Source organism: Pseudomicrostroma glucosiphilum (assembly GCF_003144135.1).
Source record: "Pseudomicrostroma glucosiphilum strain MCA 4718 unplaced genomic scaffold BCV69scaffold_4, whole genome shotgun sequence".
Classification (NCBI taxonomy): domain Eukaryota; kingdom Fungi; phylum Basidiomycota; class Exobasidiomycetes; order Microstromatales; family Microstromataceae; genus Microstroma; species Microstroma glucosiphilum.
This window is the reverse complement of record NW_020289916.1, coordinates 822,217-840,517: the sequence shown is the minus strand read 5'-3', so window position 1 is coordinate 840,517 and position 18,301 is coordinate 822,217. Positions and strand designations below refer to the sequence as shown.

Below are 18,301 nucleotides of genomic sequence, written 5' to 3'. Positions count from 1 at the left end.
ATGACATGAAGAGCGTTCGATTCTTTCTATGAACAAGAGACCTATGTACAAACGATACGACAAGATGTTCTTTACTTTCCAATGCGTTCCAATAATGATGAATGATCTTGATGGTCTTGATGATTCTGATGCTGAAGAGACTTTGTAAAAGACTCGATGGCAGCTTACACAGCCATTTTTCCGGCCGCCTGAGTCGCCTGCTCCGCCTTCGCCTCTGTCTCAGTGACTGGTTGCCGACCAGGGATTTGCAAGACAGCAAAGCCGGCGAGTCCGGGGAATCCCATTTCATTGTTAATCTCCAGGATCTTCGCCTTTGAGTCTGTTCCAGCCACAAGATCCCACTGCCTCTGGCAGCTCATCGACCCGGAATCGTACTTGAAGTCGGTCTGCGGATCACACTTGCAGCGGGATAGGTATTGCTCGCCTCGCGGGCAGGCGGTAAAGGGGTCATGGGTATACCCGATATTGGTGAATTGATGGATTTCATCCTTGCTCAGAAGCCAGGCAGCAGCAATCGAGTGGACTGGTGCATCCCCCCATCTCCATTTGAAGAATTTGCCCGTCCTGTCGAGCTCTTCAAAGAACTTGATGTATCCCTCGGAACGGTACCAGTCCAGATCAGCGATTTCGAAATTGGTCCAGAAGTGGCAGTGGTTGTAGCTCAGACCTACCCGATTTCGGGAGGCGACGAAGTCCAGAGCAGTGAGACCTGGCGACTGATACTGAGTATTAGCCTTGAAAAAGCGTAGACTGTGTAGCCAGAGGTCGCGAATAGTGGCAGGATACTCTGTCAAGGACAGGACCCAAGCGTACTTCTTCTTGTTGGCCGCCATCCATCGGAACGGGTCGAAGAAGTCTCCCATCCCGTCTGCCTTTGCATCCCAGCTTGTAGGAGCTGCTCCTTGAGATGGCACAATGTTGCAGCTGAATTTGACATCTGGCTCCACTCTCCAATAGTACTTGAAGTCTTGCAGCAAAGGGTGCCGGAAGAAAAATCCAGACTGAAAGCGGCACATCTGCCTGTAGCTGAGCGAGGCGGCATACGGGATATTGGCTTTGATCAGGTCGCTCCAACCCGTCTTCATTTTCTCGAGATTGATGTTGCCAGGTACATCCCAGTGCTCTGGCGGGATTTGGCCGAAGCGTATGTCAGGTTGGGACGCACTTGGACCGCCGAAGCGTGCTCGAGCCGTAGTGAGATAGGCAGTGATCTTCTCTCGAAAGTGCACGTTGAAATCATGATTGTTGAGGAAGACGTAGGTGTATGATGTCAGAGGATGTGCGTTGAAGGTGAGCTCGAGATCGTCCAGCGAAGGGAGGATGCCGTTGATGTCAGAGTTGCGACAAAGAATCACGATAGCAGCTGAAGGCCGCGGTGGAATCTCCGTCGCACTGGCAGAGAAGTCTGCCTTTCCCACTAGAGGCCATTCACCCCGCACCTGACGGCCGGAGTAGGTATTGAGAAGAGCAAGGATGGTCAAGAGGGAGGCAATGGCCAGGACAAGCCTGACGGTGAGGCGAGCCATGACGTCTGTTGGGTTGCGAGTGGAGCGATCAAGAAGAGGCCGAGGATTTCCGGCGTCGCGGCGTCGGAAGTGAGACGCGCTCGGTAAGCCTACTCTACGCAGCAACGACTCTGCTGCAACTCTTGACAGAGCAAGATGGATCATCTATGGCATTGACAGCAGCCCACCAAGGTGAAGTGTGCAAGCCTTAGTTAAAGGCTTTGCAATAATTGGTTACAAGTACATAATGGTCAAAGGACAGACCCTACAGGAAGCGGGCGACATTTATTTGATGTAGCGGTGGAGAAATTCTTTGTGGAAGGAGGTCCTGGTAAGGTCATTTACAAAGTCCGGGTTGTTCGCCTTTGACCCTGCAGACTGGTTCTTGAAGATGACATCTGTGAATGAGAGAGACTGCGTGTCAGCTGAGGAAATGTTGCGAGGTGTTGGGAATGGCAGACTCACCATCGTCCCACCTCCTTTTGACGCCAAAGGAAGCGACACTGCTCGAGCCATCGTCCGTGAAGGCCTCTTTATCCTTGATGCCGTCGTTCAGGAGAGGATTGCCCTTGGCGATCTCTTCTTCCCTCTTTTCCTTTGCCTCTTCTTCCTCGCGGGCCTTCTGTGCTGCCGCCGCTGCCCTCTCGGCCTTGATCTTCTCGAGCTCCTTCATGAGCTGGGCCGTCTCATCTTCGTCATCGTCGTCGTCGTCTTCAGATTCGCTCGATTCGTCTTCGTCCTCGCTGCCATCCTCATCGCCACCTTGAGCTTTCAGAATTGCCCTAGCTCGAGCCTCGATTTCTGCGTCATCCTCTTCATCATCATCATCTACATCGACAGCATCACTCTCTTCCCCCTCGTCGGCGTCTTGTGTTTCAGATTCAAGGGCTCTGCTTTTGCCTTTGGAGCTTGTCTCATCGTCCCTCTGTATCGTCCTAGGTTTCTTGAATTCAAGCTGTGTCAATTCCTCCTCCTCCTCCTCCGCCTCGGAAGCTGACTCGGGCTCAGGCTCCAATCCTTGCGCTTTCCTCTTCTTGTTCCTCGCATCCTTCTCAGCCCTGGCTAGTCTCGCCTTGAGCTGCTCTCGAGTCTCTTCCCCAAAATCGTTGCTTGAGGGAACGACTTGATCGCCTTGAGATTGCCTGTACTTGAGCGTGGTCTGGGATGGCAATTCGCGAACGCCAGTGACTCTCGTGACGTGGCGATTGTCGCCTTTGCCCTGAGCGGGAGTCCATGTGGGGCGATGGGCGGAAGACATGGTGGAGGCTCACAAGGGGAGGTGATGAGCGGTATAGAGATGACGAAGAGAAGATTGAATGGATGATCGGGTAAAACAAGGAAGGAGCGACGGGCTGCTCCTGCATCCGGGGTCCAACTCCGCACCCGAGATTTTGGCTCCGGGCACGCACCCATCCACGTCGGCATCACACATATCACCTCTCTCTCATAGCATATTGTCCTCTCATCTCCGTCACTTCACACATCAGGCCTTTGCCGTTGATCAGCTCTTCTGCTTGCCTACGCAGTTGATCCCTCGCATCGCATAGCCAAGTGCCGCCGTTGATCAGAGCTGTAGCTTATGCTTCCCTTGCGAGGTCCGCGTGGATCACAATGAAGCACCCTTGCACCTATCCACGTCACATCAAGCAGACACCTAAAGCTTCATTTGCCGACGTTCTCGCCTCGTCATGGGACGACGGTGATCCATCTTGTTCGTCATCCACTCTCGCATCATCAGATGAGGCTTCCTGCTCAGTGCCCTCGATGCCATCTTTCTGCCCGGACCGATGCGCCAGTAGGGCGAAGCGGACGCCATGGTCACGGCAACGAGGCCTACTTCTTCACATTTTCGTTGCCGTTGCCCTAATTATGCTGCAGGCCGCTGCGCCTAGCCGTGCAGCCTCAAGTCCTGAGGGGTCACGGCGCTCGGAGGTCCCTCCTGAAACCTACCTGAACGCAATCCGGTCCTTCGCCAAGGTCATCGATACTCCACCTCCTCCGGATCCACGAGCTCTGATGCCACTACTCTCTCGTGGCGAGCCTGTATCGATACCGAAGGGGTGCTTTCGCACGACTGACCTTCTGAGTCAGTCTTCCGTGAATCCCTGGTCGTCGGCATTTCTCAGATCTGCATCAGAGAGACCAGTTGCTGGCAGAGGGTTGCGCAGTGAGCTTGTACTGTGTCCGCTGCACAAAAGCAGTGACGACCAGAATTATCGGGTGTATGCAGTGTCCGGACTGCTTGAGGTCGCATCTGAGCAGCTGCCGTCTTCCTTGATGCAAGAGACGGCAGAGGTGAGAGCTGTACCAAACGCTCAGATTGGCAGCATCGCCATGAGCTCCCTCGTCGAGCAGCCTTCAACGTCCGAGGCTTCCTGGCCGGTGGTGGGTCATGACAACAACGGTTACTGGAGGCAGAGGCATGGCAAGCTAGAGTGGGATCCTCAGCCCACAGAGCCAATGCCTCTGGTCGCACCTCAAGGTGTGCCTTCACCCTCAACTGTCGCGTCTGCCGGAGACTTTGTGAGCGGTGTGATCTCCCCTCAGGGCAGTCAACAAAGCGAGGCTCCGTCAGGCAATGACCATGCTTCAGCCTACGATGCTTGGTCTGCATCAATCGGTGGAGAGGCTGCACAGGAATGGCTCAGCTTTGGCGCCTGGAAAGAACGGCACCTAGCTGCAGAAAAGGAGAAGGAGAAGCTGGCAGAGGCCGAGAGACGAGCAGAGCGAAGCAGGAGAGCCAAACAACAGCAAGAGCAAGCAGCAGTGGCTGCTGCTGCTTCCATCCAGGATCCGCAAAGCTCTGACGTCAGTCGCGAGCAGTCATCAGCCACCAACTCGAAGACCTCGCACTCTACTGCTGCAGAGCAACGGACTGCATGGTCTGAGAAGGAGACGAGGCCATGGGGAGCTTCCTCTACTTCTCTTTCATCAAAAGAAACAGGTCAGTCTTCCACCAAGGGTCCCAGCGAATCTGCCGTGACGGCTCCCGGAATCCAGAGCAAGCAGTCTAGCTCCAGCGAGCCTTCTTCGACATCGCCAGCTTCATCCTCAGCGAGCTCTTCGGCATCCTCACCCTCAGCAACCGCTACGGAGGTTGGTGAAGATTCATCCAATGCTGTGAGACCGGCTATCCGTGACACGTCAGGCTTGCTTCAAACTCTACGTCATCGATGGAATTTCGCGTCGATGGACTGTGCAGCAGTAGTGCACCGAACAAATCCCTCTGCCAAATTCGCTGCATCTATCCTCTCGGAGAAGAAGGATCGCTACATGCTGTCACCGTGTCCAGATATCTCAGGCGATCCTCAGGGTAATTTCGTCATCGTCGAGCTATGCGACGAAATCAGTATCGACACGATCGTCCTCGCGAACTACGAATTCTTTTCTCGGATGTTCAAACGCTTCAGGGTCAGCGCTTCTCAGACCCTCAAGAGCGGGAGCAGTAGCGACTCTGAGAATTGGTATCAGCTAGGGATCTTCAGAGCAAGGAATCTCAGAGGCGTTCAAGTCTTCAACACGTCGCTGCCCCAAACCTTCGCGGCCCCTTCTAGATTCTTCCGTTATCTGCGCATTGACTTTCTCGAGTACTATGGCAACGAGCATTATTGCCCCCTGAGTCTTTTGAGGGTGTATGGTCTGACACAAATGGACGACTACCGGAGAGAGGAGGAAGAGGAACGCAGAGCGCTGGAAGAAGCCAATCTACGTTTTGCAATCGGCGAGCTCGATGACGACAGTGCAACGAATGAGCAAGCCGGCCTCCTTGTAGAAGCCGAGGCCAAGGCGGAAGACCCCCCAATCATGGACCTACCAGAGGATAGCAAGCTCTCCTCAGACAGCGGCTTGTGGGACGTCTTATGGAAAGGCAAGAACTCCTCCCCGGAATTGTCGGCTGCCAGCAATCAAGAGGGTGACGTTGTAATCTCCAAATCGGCATCCGATTCTGGGTTAAGTGCCGGGAGAGCCAACGCTGCCACGTCTCTACACGCTGAAGCGCCGCCACTCCGTTCCACGCCAACAACACCAGACAGCAAGCCACATAGTACACCTGTGGCGGCGACTCCTCAGCGTACCACCAACAATGATCCTTCGGCATCTCAGTCTGTGTCGACACAGCCCTCCGAGGCTTCGTCAAAGACTATCGTCCACACGAGACAGTCTGCGGACGCACAGACCAAGGTCAACTCCACGACATCGCTGCGCAGCACGTCACAGATCGGCAACGCTTACAGCAAAGCTAGGGTGACCGAACCGGGCTTCTGTACGGTCGTACGGGCTGACGAAGAGGCTGGAAGTCTCAATAGCAGCTTTGCTGAGCCTATCTGTCCCATCCCTGCTCATCCCGCGCTCATTCATAACAGCAGTCAACACCTCGGACAAACTTCACCGCTCAGCCCTTCCGCCGCCAAAGCAGCTGCTCAAGACTACACTTCACAGTCGTTGCGCCCTTCCTCAGCGGCGCGTCAAGACAAGTCTAATTCCTCCGTCAGCCAGTCGTCGATCTCAGTCTCAGAGTCTGGCAGTCGGCCCGCTCAACCATCTGGCAGCAATGCTGCTTCGGGAGGTAGCAGCGAGTCCATCTATCGAACGATTGCGAAACGTCTGAATGCTCTAGAAGCCAACGCTACCTTGAGCATGCAATACATCGAGCACAGTGGTCAGATGCTCAGAGACATCTTCAGAGCAATGGAGCGTCGACAAGAGACACGTCTTGGGGACATGCTACAAGCTCTGAATGCATCAAATTGGCGTCAAATCGAAGCCTTGAAGCGAAGACAGCAAGTCGACCTCCAGAGGGCAATCTTTGAGTTTGATGTGCACAAACAACAGACCGAAATTGAGCGTCGAGCTCTGATGGCTGAAGTGAGGCTCTTGACCTCCGAGGTCATGTTCGAGCGCAGAATGGGAGTAGTGCAACTGATACTGGTACTCGGGCTTGTGGTCTTCATGATGTTCACAAGGGGACCAAGTGTGTCACCCTCCGTACTGCACTCCGGACTAGCCAGGCTCTCCGCAACAGCATCTCCCCGTACTGCCGCGGGCTCTTCCTCAGGCAAGGGCACTTCGCTACGGCCGAACGTACTGTTCCGATCGAGATCTTACGGGCAAGGCTCTGAGAAAACGATACCACCGGTTGAGCAGGGGAGCAAAGGCGCAGCTGCTGCATCCCAGGAGAACTTCAAGGATGAGTCGGAGGGCCATCGAACGCTCACTGCTGGTAAAAAAGGACAGCAGCAAAGCCGCGGAGACATCGGTGGAAAGCGTCCACAGAGCTCGCACACGATCACCAGCCATGACAAGCAGCCCGCACGTGCCCGTCAAGAGCGCTCGGAGCGTCAGCAAAGTGCACCTCCAGAGATTTCGTCTCCTGGGGGCCCCCTGAACGACGTCGCTCAGCCGCCTGCTGGCTTCGCTGAAATGAGTCCCACGGAACTCAAAGCATACCTTGGGCTCGACTCGTCCCGATCTGCTTCGACTTCCTACGATACACCACGTCAGGGCGTGAATGGCTATCAAGATGAGACGGGTGATGAGGGCGCGGAGACTGCCATGGAGGACATCGAGCCTGACAGCGACGACGCTCTTGATGAGTTCAACAAGATGATGAAAACCGAACATACACCCAGTGTACACTGGGCGGGCGGCCAGAATCTCCAACGCAATGATCGTGAAGATCACTTCTCGCCCGCAAGGATGTTGTACAGACGAGCAGCTTCTGCAGAGCCGGGGGTCAGCATGGAAGACAGCTCTCCACGTTCCAAGAGAGAAGTTCCTGCATCACAAGGCGCTAGCCCAATGCGCAACGAGTCACCTAGACATCAGCCTCCGATCGATCCGATAGTCGCACGCCGGGGCTTGTCAACGTCATCCTCGGATCACCACTTGACAGGTGACAAAGTGCTCGACATCTTGCACAAGGCGGGAGCGGCAGTCGGCTCTTCGCGAGGGTACAACGGGTCACATGGCAGCCGATCTCAGGGCAATGAATCTGGGCTTCGTCAAAGCCCTGACTCTGACGCCAGTGATGGGGCAGACTCAGGGTCTGAAGACGGAGGGTTGCCGTGGCAAAGTGTGCCGCTGAGGCGCAAGAGTACTCAGACAGGCTACTCTGGGCAGACTGCTCAATACCACGCGGCGGGTCGTGCTGACTTTGCTGCCGAGGGTGGCTCAGACGCTGGGCATCGCTCACCAGGTAGTGTCCCCCTCGGTCGGCAAAGGTCTGCCAACAGTCGTAAGAGCTGGGTTTCTGGGCACAATGGTGGAAAGGGAAGCGTTACACCCACTGGATCTGGACTCGGAGCCTCGATTCTTCTGGGAGAGAGCCTCCACGTGAATCGTCCTGCCCGATCGGCCAGTGGGAGCTTCACTAGGCCGCCTGTCTCGGGACAGAGAGCAAGGCAGCCATCCGTGTCCAATGTTAAAGCGCCGATATCCCGAAGCTCATCCCCCTTGTCTGGGGAGACTCGTCGGCAGTCTCTGGGCACCCCCGGCAGTCTTGCCGGAGGGAGCGCGAGGTCAACCACAGCAAGCCCATTGGTGCCGCCTTACTCAACTGTGGCCAAGGACAGCCATGGGACTGGAGCATCGGAGGTAGTCGGTCATGGCGATTGGGGCCAACGCTATAGAAGTGCTTCTGGGACTTTTGTGGACAAGAGTCGTTGAGGGTAAAAGATGCGAGGCTGTGTCATTGTAGCGCTGAAGCGAGGATTGCGTGTGGACGCGTTCCTCCAAGATCTCCTAAGTTATTCGAACCTTCTGGCTGTGATGCAACCAAGTGTGAGCATAACGTGTGCCTGGCCTTAGCAATCGAAGGTCTGCGTGGAATCTTCTTTGATCGCCTGCAAGCAGGACCTATCGGTGGCTTGGAGATAGCAAGTTAAGGTCCCGGCGCAGCTAGCCAGGACCCTCCCATGCGCTCCTACATCCGCTCATTCACCATCGTCTCTCAGCGCTTCTCTTCGGCTGTTAGCTTTCCTTTTCCGCCGGTTTCAATTACACCCAAACGAGGGGGTGTCGCAAGACCGAAGTGATGGGCTTACGCAATCCATGGAAAAAAGGGCTTGTACCCAAGGGACTGGACCCGCGGGGAACGGAGCTGGAGCTGGGAAAAAACTGTCTAGGGTGGGACACTGGGACACAGGCGAGGTGGCCGTGGGAAGCGGCGCAAGGCCAAGGCGCGAGGAGGGGCCCAGGTGCATTGGCAGGGAAAAGGCCTGGACGAGGTGAAAGAGGAGTGTGAGGCGCACAGAGAATCAGACAGCAAGCGATCTTCGCTTGTTCTCCAGCCGGGACATTCGATGCTTCGCCTTCGCCTTCACGAGATTGATAGATGGCCGCGTGAGAGGCTAGGACTGCGTGCGTACCGAGCGCTGACTGCTGTCGAGGTCTGGTCTTTGCCCGTCTCTTGTTGTACAGCAACTTGCATCCATCCATCATTGACATCCTCCCATCACCCCGTTGCATCCATCACCTTTGCTCTTTGCCCTGACCTGTGGCGCTTCTCTGCACGCCCGAGCCGCGAGCCGCCCTGCGTGTCCGCTTTCGTTCTTGGCTCGACGCCGCCGCCGCCGCCTAGCACTTCTTCCTCCGCCCCCCGCGGAAAAGTCCGCGACCAGCACTCGCTGCCCCGAAACGCATTTCCTACCGTCGGACCGGCGACGCCGAGGTGGATCACACGCTTCTCCTCCTTGCCTCACATACATCCTCTACATAGCTTACGGCTAGCACCACCCTGCTCCTTCTCCTTCCCTCTTTGCCCTGGGAAACCTGCGTCCCTTGCTTCTTCTCAACTCCAGCAGGCTGTATACTGCCGACCTGCGCTGCTCAAGGAACAAGTCGCCGCCGCCTTCCATCAGATTGGCAAGCTAATAGCTGCCGTCTATCATTGCAAGGGTACCTCTCCTCCTTGCAGTCGCCCTATCCTGCAATTGCGCTTGACTCTGCTGTCTTCAAGCTCGAACCGATCCCTGCAACGGTGATCGGTTGTCTCATCACAGCGGCTCGCACCCCTTTCTACCTCTTCTCAAGTTCCGCCTCATTGATTCTCTGGTCATTGGCAGCCAATCTGTTCCTGGCGTAGACGGCGCCATGTCCGTTCTACAACCGTCCGTTCCTCCTTCGCCCACCAGCCATGATGAATCGGAGGTTCGAGACCATATCCTCCTCATGAGGCAGGCCAAGCAGCGCCAACAGCTTGCGGCACTGACCGAAGCCCTCGCCTTAGATCAACTCACCAGCGGCAGCTCTCAGTCTTCCGCATCCTCTCCAGCCTCGACCTCAGTCCCTCCTCAAACGCAGTCTAGATTCGGAAAGGGCCGTGGTCTTGAGCAAATCGGCGAGGAAGATCCTCGTCTCCTCTCTTGGTACGCTGCATCGACTGAGGCTGAAAGCGATTCTGAGGCGGATCAGCCTTCCAAATCGGACGAGGACCGTGCAGGGTCTAGGAAGGGTCATAGTCGGGATGACAGCACGAGTGGTGAGGAGAATGCTGTACTGGGTCAACAGACAATAGCTGCTCTTCTGAGCTCGTCGCCGGTCCTGCCAACCCGAGCGCTAAAAGTCCCTGCTTCGGATCTCACCTCAGCGGACTCGGCATACAAAAGGAACAGTGCGGGTAGCGCAGGGAGTAGCGGCGAGTCGAGGAGAACCCATGCGTCTCTGTCTCACAGTCCGGCAACCTCATTCTCTGAAGGACGTCGGAGTGATTCTCGGTCGTCCTCTCGTGCATCCTTCACCCCGATAACCTCTCCAAAGGGACCACCACCACGAGATCCTTTGCCCGCTCTGCCCAGCAACGGCATGACTCGCCAGGGCTCGTACCCAGGCCCCAATGCTACGCCTATGACTTTCCCGAGGAGACGCAGCGATGCCTCCCCGTCCACGCTGCAAGTGCCTCTTCCTTTGGACCCTCCTCTTCCGCCTCCCTCTGGACCTCTGCCAGACTTGCCGGAAGGCGGCTCTCGTTCTCGACCCACTTCGTGGCAAAGGCCGTCTTCGACGACTCCTGTGCCCGCCAGGTCATTATCGGGCGACTCTCCTACTTCTTCACGACAGTCCTTTATTTCCGCAAGATCCGGTACCGACGGTCGCAGATCCTCCATCACCAGCGCGTTGGGTCAGTACTGGCCCTCGTCACCTGCTTCGCAATTGTCGTCATTTTCAACCGCTGACGATGGAGCCATCAGGAGGTCCACAGACAGCAGCAACTGGACAGCTGGGCTTAGCGGCCCTGAGGATCCTGAGCTCACGGATCGCGTATCGGCCAGTAGGCTTCAGGACATTCTAGATGCGGCCGAGGTCAGAAGGCGTGACATTGCCAGGAGATCCCTGGGTGGATCCAGTATCCAAGTCGGCTTTGAAGATGTAGCTGGTGCAGAGGACCAGACAGCGGACGCGTGGGCCTCTGGAACATCTCTGGCAGGGCCCGACACAGAGAAGGCTCTTCAAGCTACAGGTCAAGAGACATCAGCCACAGCGCTCACACAGACCTCTTACAAGACGGACTTGCAGAGGCAATTGTCTAATTCGCGGATCGTCTCGATGTATGAGACGCCGCCGGATACACCGGACGAACAAGATCCTTCCCGTCAGCAGACGCCTACACCACCGGTACAGTCAGGTTCAAATAACAAGGCCGTCAATCAGTCAATGGTTGAGGACGAAGAGGATGTGGATAGTGATGACACTATCTCAGGCATCGATGTAAGCGGAGATGGTCCGCGCCGAAAAATGCAGAGGAGAAGAGGAAAGTCAACTAGCAGAACCTCTTTCGACTATGATGCTCAGAGGGCTTCCGCTCCCTCTCTGCGCAAGGGCAAGGGTATGCAAGCGAGAACGGCAAGCGGCGGGCACAGAGCCGGCCTTGCTCCTCCCTCAACCCCGCCTGCTACAAATGGTGAGGAAGGCAACCCGTTCGCATTCTACGCGTTCAGTCCCGACCTCCCTCCGTTCGTCCCTCAAGGCCTCCGACCCCTTGACCTGACTGGGCGAGGAACCTGGACGAGTATTGCCGCTCGGGCCGGTGCGATGACATCCCCTGGAAGCGCAGCCCTTTCACGGGCTTCCAGCTATGCATCCACAGTCACAGCCGGTCAGAGAAGTAGCTACACAAGTCAGAACAATAGCCCCGTCTCGATGAGGCAATTGGCTGCTGAGGCACGCTTGAAACAGCAACAAGCGGATGAGTACAGAGACCAACAGGCCGCTTTGCTGGCAGGAAAGTCGTGGAAGCCTTTCGACATCATCGCTCACGCTACTGAGCACGGGCTTTCGTCCGCCTCAAGTTCGGCAACGCCATCACTCTACAGCAACTCTGGAGCGCCGGATGCAAGCCCGAGGTCGCACTTGTCCGCGTTGAGTGCTCCCTTCCCCAATGGGCTTGCTCCGCCGATCCTCAGTAGCTCAGAGGGGATTGCCTACCACTTCGATCCGTATGCTCATCTGCGCAGGGATTCTCATGCTAAGACAGAGGCGTCGGTCGGCATGGACGATGATGAGGACTTTGCCTCATTCATAGCAAAGCGCAAGTCGGTAAAGCAATACCGCGAATTCTCCCAGCAGACTAGCCCTCCGCCCTCGCCAGGGCCGAGCAGAAATGGTGTCTTGGCCGAAGCAGGGGTTGGAACAGATGCTGAGGGAGATGTTCCTGCCGAGCTAGACGCAGGCGGCGTGGGCACCGATCAGCGAAGAAGCAGGAAGTCCGCTGCCTTGACGAATGGCATTCGCGACATTGATTCGTACTACTCCTCTTCGGAAGATGAGGTTCCGATAGAATCTCGTACATCAGCGAAGAGACGCTCGCAGCGTACGTCGGATCATCGACGCCGAAGAACAACTTCGGGACAGAGTGGCAAGGGCCGTAGTGTGCTCATCGAAGATAATGACATGTCGTGGCCGAAGCCGGTGAGGACCCCGCGTCTGTCTTCAAGAAGGAGCAACATCTTCACCACGCCTGTGCGAATCCCAAGCTCAGCCGCTTCACACAGAAGCTCGTCTCTCTCCCTGAGGGACGATGCGAGCCAGGCCGATGTACACCAGCTGGAGGAAGAAGATGGATCCTCGGACGAGTCAGACCTGGACCTGAAGACGCCAATCACGGAGTTGGCCGCTCGCACTGGAGCATTTGATGCAACTGTACAGAATCGAGGTGCCAAGAGGAAGGCGGCTGTCGAAGTGCAGCTGCCAGTAGACAAGACTGTGCCTGTAGCGGAGGACAGGCCTATTGCAGGGACCACTAGGGTGATGAGTCACACTTCTCCTCGCAGAGTTGTCTCCAGCCCTGTCAAAGCCTCGCCGATGAGAAAAGCTGAGCGAGGTGAAGCGAACCTGCTGCAGAGTATGGCGGCGCTCTCAGTCGCTCCAGCTACCAGGCCAGTAGGCTTGGGCAGACGAGCAGCTTCTTTCGATACTGCCTCTTCGCGCTCGGCAAGTCCTGACCTCGACGAGAGCTTCGCAGCAGACGTGAATAGCGACGACGACAATGTGTCGCTGATGTTGTCTGAGGTGGACTTCCCTTATGCTACCAACGCACCCTCGCCTCGATCAGACAGATTTGACGTACGTACCCCGCCTGCTTCGCCAGCAGTGAGAGACCCCAATGGTACACCGCGAATTGGCTCAGTCCGGGTCAAGAGCATTGCAAGTTCGATCTTTGGATCAGTGGATACTCCTCCCCGGCCTTACGACAGCAAGTCTGATGACGAGAGTGTGATTGTCGACAAGCCTACGACCCCTGGACACAGGCCAGTATCGATGGCTCTAGGAGATTCGCACAATGCCGTCATTGAGGGAGCTCCTTCCGAAGCTGGATCCTCTTCTGGTCGCGTCAGCGCCACAACGAATACAACGTCTCGCTCGACAGACGGTTCGCCTCCTAGCAGTGGAGACGATGCTCACGAGAACAAGGCTAGGTTCAGTATGGCTACAACTCTTTCCTCATCATACACCGAGGAGGCGACCACTCCTCCTCCTGGTGCGGCTCGAGCAGTCAGTACTGGGATGTCGGGTCACAGTGACGATGGTGACTTCTTCAGCTCCGCTCATGATCCAGCTCGTCAGCCCACTACGCCAAAGCAAGGGCCTCAACCGATGTTGTCACCGGGTAGCCCGGGATCGTCGTTGGGTCGACGCTCTGTGGAGCCCTTTGACCGTGTCTTGAATGCTCGATCGCCGTTGTCCATGCTGCTGGACTCTGGACATCGATCGTCTGTCTCGAGATCCTCTTCAATTGGATCACGAAGCCCAGCTGGCCCAAATGCCCTTCGCAAAGGACCAATGGCTTCTCCCTTGGCGGATCGTGGACTGCCAGGAGGTGGCCTCCGCAAGTCTGCCTCGTTCGCATGCGCTATCCCTCCCTCTCGTTTGTCCAGTGATCAGCACAGGCCAACAGGGCAGACGTTGGCAGGCGCTCCCGCTGCAAGGGTCGTATCGCAGCCGAGAGTCAGCGCACCGCCAAGCGCCAGCGGCATTCCTCGCTATTCGGCTCCTACAGCGGCCCCTCCTCTCCAGATGTCAGCCACCTCGAGCCCAGTCTCTGGGATTCCTCGCCTCTCCTCTGTCAAATCCCAAGATCCCTCGAAATTGAGTCCTGGGCTAAGCAGAAAGAGCAGCGGCGTCTCTGTTCGCTCTGGCAACGGGACTGTCAAGCTTGTGCCTGCCATTATCCCATCCTCATCGCTGCCTCGCAAAGCGACGAGTCCGTCGGGCAGTACTAGCACACTAAGCTCACCGGTATCGCCAGCTTCTACAATTGTACCGATGCGAGCGACATCCACGTCACCTGTGTCTCCCCCGACTACTATGGTTTCTCGCATCCCGCGCCCATCCGTGGTCTCAGCAGGAGGTGCGGGCAATGGAATTCCTGCTCGAAAGAGGTGAGCAGCTACTAGTAGGGAGATGAGACGTTGTGTCGAGGTGGCAGGTCCATCCTTTTCTCCTCCGTTGGGTATTAGATTGTCACCATATTTGTATTGTATCCACCGGTCTTTTTCAGACTGGCAACTTGTCCCTCACTTATATAAGCTGTTTATTTACCCATAGTCTGTTCACTGTCGTTGTCGTGACGTTCGAATGGGCGTCGTGCGGTGTCTAAGGGACTGTCAGTCTTGAGGCTACTTGCCCCGCCTTGGGCGCCTCGCGCATTGGCCCATGCTTCTGCTCCGCTCGCTCGGCCTTCATCTCATCTCCACCCGGCTCGACGCACCTCACTGCCCTTTCCGACAAGGAGAATATCTCTTCCTACTTTGTCCCACAATCTTCTCCTCACCCATCATCGCCATCATCGCCTTGTCTCGCTGAGCAGGATGTCCTACACTCAGAGTCAAGCTCGCAGAGGGTACGGCGGTGCGCGTCGTGCCTGTCTGATCCCCATCCCCAGCCTACCAGCATTCCTAGCCCCCTCCCGCCGTACCTTTGGAATCTACCTCTCCGGTGCCCTCTTCTCCATCGGATGGTGGTTCTTCCTAGACGCAGTCATCTCCTCTTCCATCCTCTCCCGTGCTCCACCCGAGGGAGATCCAAAACCCTGGACTCCACCTGATGTGGCAATCACCTTTGCCGATTGGATTCCCGGGCTGTGCGGGACTTTTGGAATGATCGTCGTGAACCTCATCGACAAGTCCCTCTTGGCTGAAGCGGGACTTAGCTCGGCTCTTTTCAGTGGTGGAATGGGAGGTGGAAGTGGGGGCGGAGACGCAACCATGTGGCGGGCGAAGCTATTCCTATTTGTGGGATTCGCACTCATGGCAGGAGGACTGGCGGGGAGCGTGACAGTCTTGGTGGTCAAGTACGTGGTACCGGGACATCCAGAGGAATATGGAGTGGCAAATGTTATTCAGGTGAGTAGAGTAGAGATGCAGAGCTCGTTGGCTGCTCACTCTAGGGATGCATCGCAGCTGCCTTGCCGGCCGGCCAATTGCTGCATTGGGACGACCCAATTCTCTCCCTGACACTTCAATCTACTATCCTCAATGTCCCACAGAACCTCTGCCTAATGTTGTCTACGGTCTCACTGTGGATTGCTCAATCGACAGAGGGAGAGTACGACTACAACCTCACCATCTAAGTAGCAGTGGCATACTGTTGCATAAGAGCAGTGTCAGCTAGTGATGTAGCTGATTTCATCTGAAGGGCGCTGAAGGAGCCTTGCGACCATCATGGCGTCCGCGAGCAAACTATCGAATGGGCTCCCATAATACCAATTCTCAGTGCTTTGCATCTGTCTGCTCCATGATTTGTTGCATGTATCGGCTGAGCCCTTCCTACCTCGACCTTGAGTGAGGCAGCCGAGGGCGAAGCGGCTCCTGCGCCTGCGCCTCTTTCCGTTGCCCGAGATGAGATTCCACTGCCACCCACCGTTGCTTCGTATCCTCCAACTTGAATCGTTCGCCACAATCTCATCATCTCGCAACCATGGCCCCAGACGCAGCAGCCTTTGCTGGTCCATCAGCACACGCTTCCACTTCCTCATCTACTTTGAACACAGATGGGGAGCCATCCTTCAAGCGACGACGCCCCGTACCTGACGATGATGCGGACGGCGCTGCTGGGCTGCTCAGCTTCGACGATGATGCAGACGAGGAGGACTACGACTCGAAGCGCTTTGTGCCGCTGAAGCAACGGAGAGCGCAGCAGCTCCAAAAGATCTCGTCGGGTAGGGGAGCCCTCAGTCGCGGTGGAGCGGGTTCGTCCCGAGCTACCTCGAGCAAAGGTGGGCCGGGGGCAGATGGTACTGCAAATGGGGAGGGTCGGCAAGGCGCTGGCAACGGGGGAGTGGGAAGAGATGATGACGAAGAAGAAGACGAGGAGGCAAAGCCCGACTTTGGTATTCGGCAGAAACACACAACACTACTGGACGAGGCGCGAGCACTTAGAGAAGAGCGAGCGTACGCAACTCAGACACCTGCTCAGCAGCGCGAGGAGGAAGAGAGGAAGATCCTCGAAGCTCACGCTGCTCGGAGGAAATTGGCGAGTGATATGGAATTAGCTCAGGGGATCAATTATACTGAGCCGCTCAAGACTTCCTGGACTGCTCCAAGCTATCTGCGGAATAGGACAGAAGAGGAGAATGCAAAGATCAGGGAGGAGCATCATGTCTTGGCTGATGGAATGGACATCCCGCCGCTTGCCACGAGGTTTCAAGACATGAAGATCCCGAATGCCATCATCAAGCATCTCCTTGGCAAAGGGATCAAGAAGCCGACGCCCATCCAAATGCAGGGCCTGCCTACCGCCTTCTCTGGCCGAGACATGATCGGTATTGCCTTCACTGGAAGTGGCAAGACGCTTGCTTTCAGTTTGCCTCTGGTCATGTTCTCAGTCGAGGAGGAGAAGAAGCTGCCATACACTCGCGGCGAAGGACCTCTAGGGATGATTGTCTGTCCCTCTCGAGAGCTGGCTCGTCAGACGTACGATGGCATCAAGGCCATGGCGCAGGCTCTTGCCCAGGATGGCTACCCAGAGATCGGCGTGCTGCTCTGCATCGGCGGAATCTCAATGGCCGAGCAGTCCCACACAATGGGCAAGGGCTTCCACATCGTCGTCGCCACGCCGGGCAGACTGCAGGACATGCTGACAAAGAAGAAGTTCACACTGGAATGCTGCAAGTACCTCTGCCTCGATGAGGCTGATCGAATGATTGACATGGGTTTCGAAGAAGATGTGAGGAACATCATGAGCTTCTTCAAGCAGCAGAGACAGACGCTTCTCTTCTCTGCCACGATGCCGGCAAAGATTCAGGACTTTGCCGAGCAGTCTCTCATCCGTCCCGTGATCATCAATGTCGGACGAGCGGGAGCAGCCTCGATGGACATTATCCAAGAGGTAGAATACGTGAAGCAGGAAGCCAAGATGGTCTACCTCCTAGAATGTCTGCAAAAGACGGCACCACCCGTCATTGTCTTTAGCGAAAACAAGAACGAGGTAGATGATATCCAGGAGTACCTCTTGCTCAAAGGCGTCGAGGCAGTGGCTATTCACGGCAGCAAGACGCAAGATGAAAGAGAGTATGCTATCCGGGCATTCAAGACTGGACAAAAGGATGTGATGGTTGCGTCGGGAGTGGCCAGTAAAGGACTTGATTTCAATGAGATTCAACACGTCATCAATTTTACTATGCCAAAGGAAATTGAGGTAAGTCAGCACGAGAGGCAAGTGGCAGGAGATGATAGCAGGAAGTGGCGAGCTGACCCACCACCACCTTCTACCTTGCTTCGCAGTCTTACGTGCATCAAATCGGTCGAACAGGTCGAAGCGGCAAGACTGGAATTGCCACGACGTTTGTGAACATGAATGTCCCCGAGCAGACCCTCTTGGATCTCAAATACCTCCTCATGGAAGCCAAGCAGCGCATTCCACCTTTCCTCGCCGCCATTGAAGACCCTCGAGCGGCGGCTGGTGGAGCAATCAGGGCATGTGCCATCTGTGGTGGATTAGGTCATAGTATCTCTGATTGTCCCAAGTTGGAGGAGGAGCAGAGGAGAAAGATGGCAGGACATTCCATGGATGGTGGGGGTGGATACTGAGAGCAAAAGGAGGCAAGGAGAGGAGCGCACTTGTCTTGTCACACAGGTCTGTCAATCAATGTGCTCAATAATGGCGTCGAGAGTGATGGATATTGCAGTGCCATAGCCCTGGACGGGAACCAAATGTCCCATGTATACAATCCCGTCGGTATCGTCTTACAGGAGTAGGACCCTAGCCTCGCTTCCGTATCTATTGCTCCAGGAAAGCCTTCTTTGCCGCGGTCCAAGAAGCGGCAGCTCCCATCATGATACCGCTGGAGATGGCCATGGGCC

The 18,301-nt window shown here is 56.0% G+C and overlaps 6 protein-coding genes across 6 annotated transcripts; 4 read left to right on the top strand and 2 right to left on the bottom strand.

The window, feature by feature from the left end:
* Positions 1–2: 2 nt before the first annotated feature.
* Positions 3–1,546, bottom strand: BCV69DRAFT_281908 (hypothetical protein). Its single transcript, XM_025492161.1, has one exon. The coding sequence runs from the start codon at positions 1,524–1,526 to the stop codon at positions 165–167; it is 1,362 nt and encodes a 453-aa protein (XP_025349161.1). The 5' UTR covers positions 1,527–1,546; the 3' UTR covers positions 3–164.
* Positions 1,547–1,663: 117 nt separating this feature from the next.
* On the bottom strand, positions 1,664–2,779 carry BCV69DRAFT_293203 (Cwf15/Cwc15 cell cycle control protein). The gene is made up of 2 exons (XM_025493830.1): positions 1,971–2,779; positions 1,664–1,903 (listed from the first exon to the last, which is right to left on the bottom strand). Exons 1-2 carry the CDS (start codon positions 2,761–2,763, stop codon positions 1,791–1,793), a joined length of 906 nt encoding a protein of 301 aa, XP_025349160.1. The 5' UTR covers positions 2,764–2,779; the 3' UTR covers positions 1,664–1,790.
* Positions 2,780–4,778: 1,999 nt separating this feature from the next.
* BCV69DRAFT_247415 (Sad1/UNC-like protein) lies at positions 4,779–5,192 on the top strand (the record flags this gene model as incomplete). The annotated part of the gene is made up of 1 exon (XM_025490248.1): positions 4,779–5,192. A coding segment is annotated over one exon (414 nt), but the record flags the coding sequence as incomplete, so codon positions are not given.
* A 4,092-nt stretch (positions 5,193–9,284) lies between these two features.
* BCV69DRAFT_161842 (hypothetical protein) lies at positions 9,285–14,693 on the top strand. Its single transcript, XM_025489429.1, has one exon. The coding sequence runs from the start codon at positions 9,597–9,599 to the stop codon at positions 14,382–14,384; it is 4,788 nt and encodes a 1,595-aa protein (XP_025349158.1). The 5' UTR covers positions 9,285–9,596; the 3' UTR covers positions 14,385–14,693.
* A 61-nt stretch (positions 14,694–14,754) lies between these two features.
* On the top strand, positions 14,755–15,615 carry BCV69DRAFT_281905 (UPF0220-domain-containing protein). The gene has a single exon (XM_025492160.1). The coding sequence runs from the start codon at positions 14,810–14,812 to the stop codon at positions 15,452–15,454; it is 645 nt and encodes a 214-aa protein (XP_025349157.1). The 5' UTR covers positions 14,755–14,809; the 3' UTR covers positions 15,455–15,615.
* BCV69DRAFT_281903 (P-loop containing nucleoside triphosphate hydrolase protein) lies at positions 15,484–18,112 on the top strand. Its single transcript, XM_025492159.1, has 2 exons — positions 15,484–17,636; positions 17,723–18,112. Exons 1-2 carry the CDS (start codon positions 15,918–15,920, stop codon positions 18,026–18,028), a joined length of 2,025 nt encoding a protein of 674 aa, XP_025349156.1. The 5' UTR covers positions 15,484–15,917; the 3' UTR covers positions 18,029–18,112.
* Positions 18,113–18,301: the final 189 nt, after the last annotated feature.

Coding starts and splice junctions, on each gene's coding strand:
- BCV69DRAFT_281908 (XM_025492161.1), bottom strand. CDS start 1,526: ATGGCTCGCCTCACCGTCAGGCTTGTCCTGGCCATTGCCTCCCTCTTG.
- BCV69DRAFT_293203 (XM_025493830.1), bottom strand. CDS start 2,763: ATGTCTTCCGCCCATCGCCCCACATGGACTCCCGCTCAGGGCAAAGGC. Junction 1,904..1,970: donor CAAAAGGAGGTGGGACGATG/GTGAGTCTGCCA, acceptor TCTCATTCACAG/ATGTCATCTTCAAGAACCAG.
- BCV69DRAFT_161842 (XM_025489429.1), top strand. CDS start 9,597: ATGTCCGTTCTACAACCGTCCGTTCCTCCTTCGCCCACCAGCCATGAT.
- BCV69DRAFT_281905 (XM_025492160.1), top strand. CDS start 14,810: ATGTCCTACACTCAGAGTCAAGCTCGCAGAGGGTACGGCGGTGCGCGT.
- BCV69DRAFT_281903 (XM_025492159.1), top strand. CDS start 15,918: ATGGCCCCAGACGCAGCAGCCTTTGCTGGTCCATCAGCACACGCTTCC. Junction 17,637..17,722: donor CTATGCCAAAGGAAATTGAG/GTAAGTCAGCAC, acceptor CTTGCTTCGCAG/TCTTACGTGCATCAAATCGG.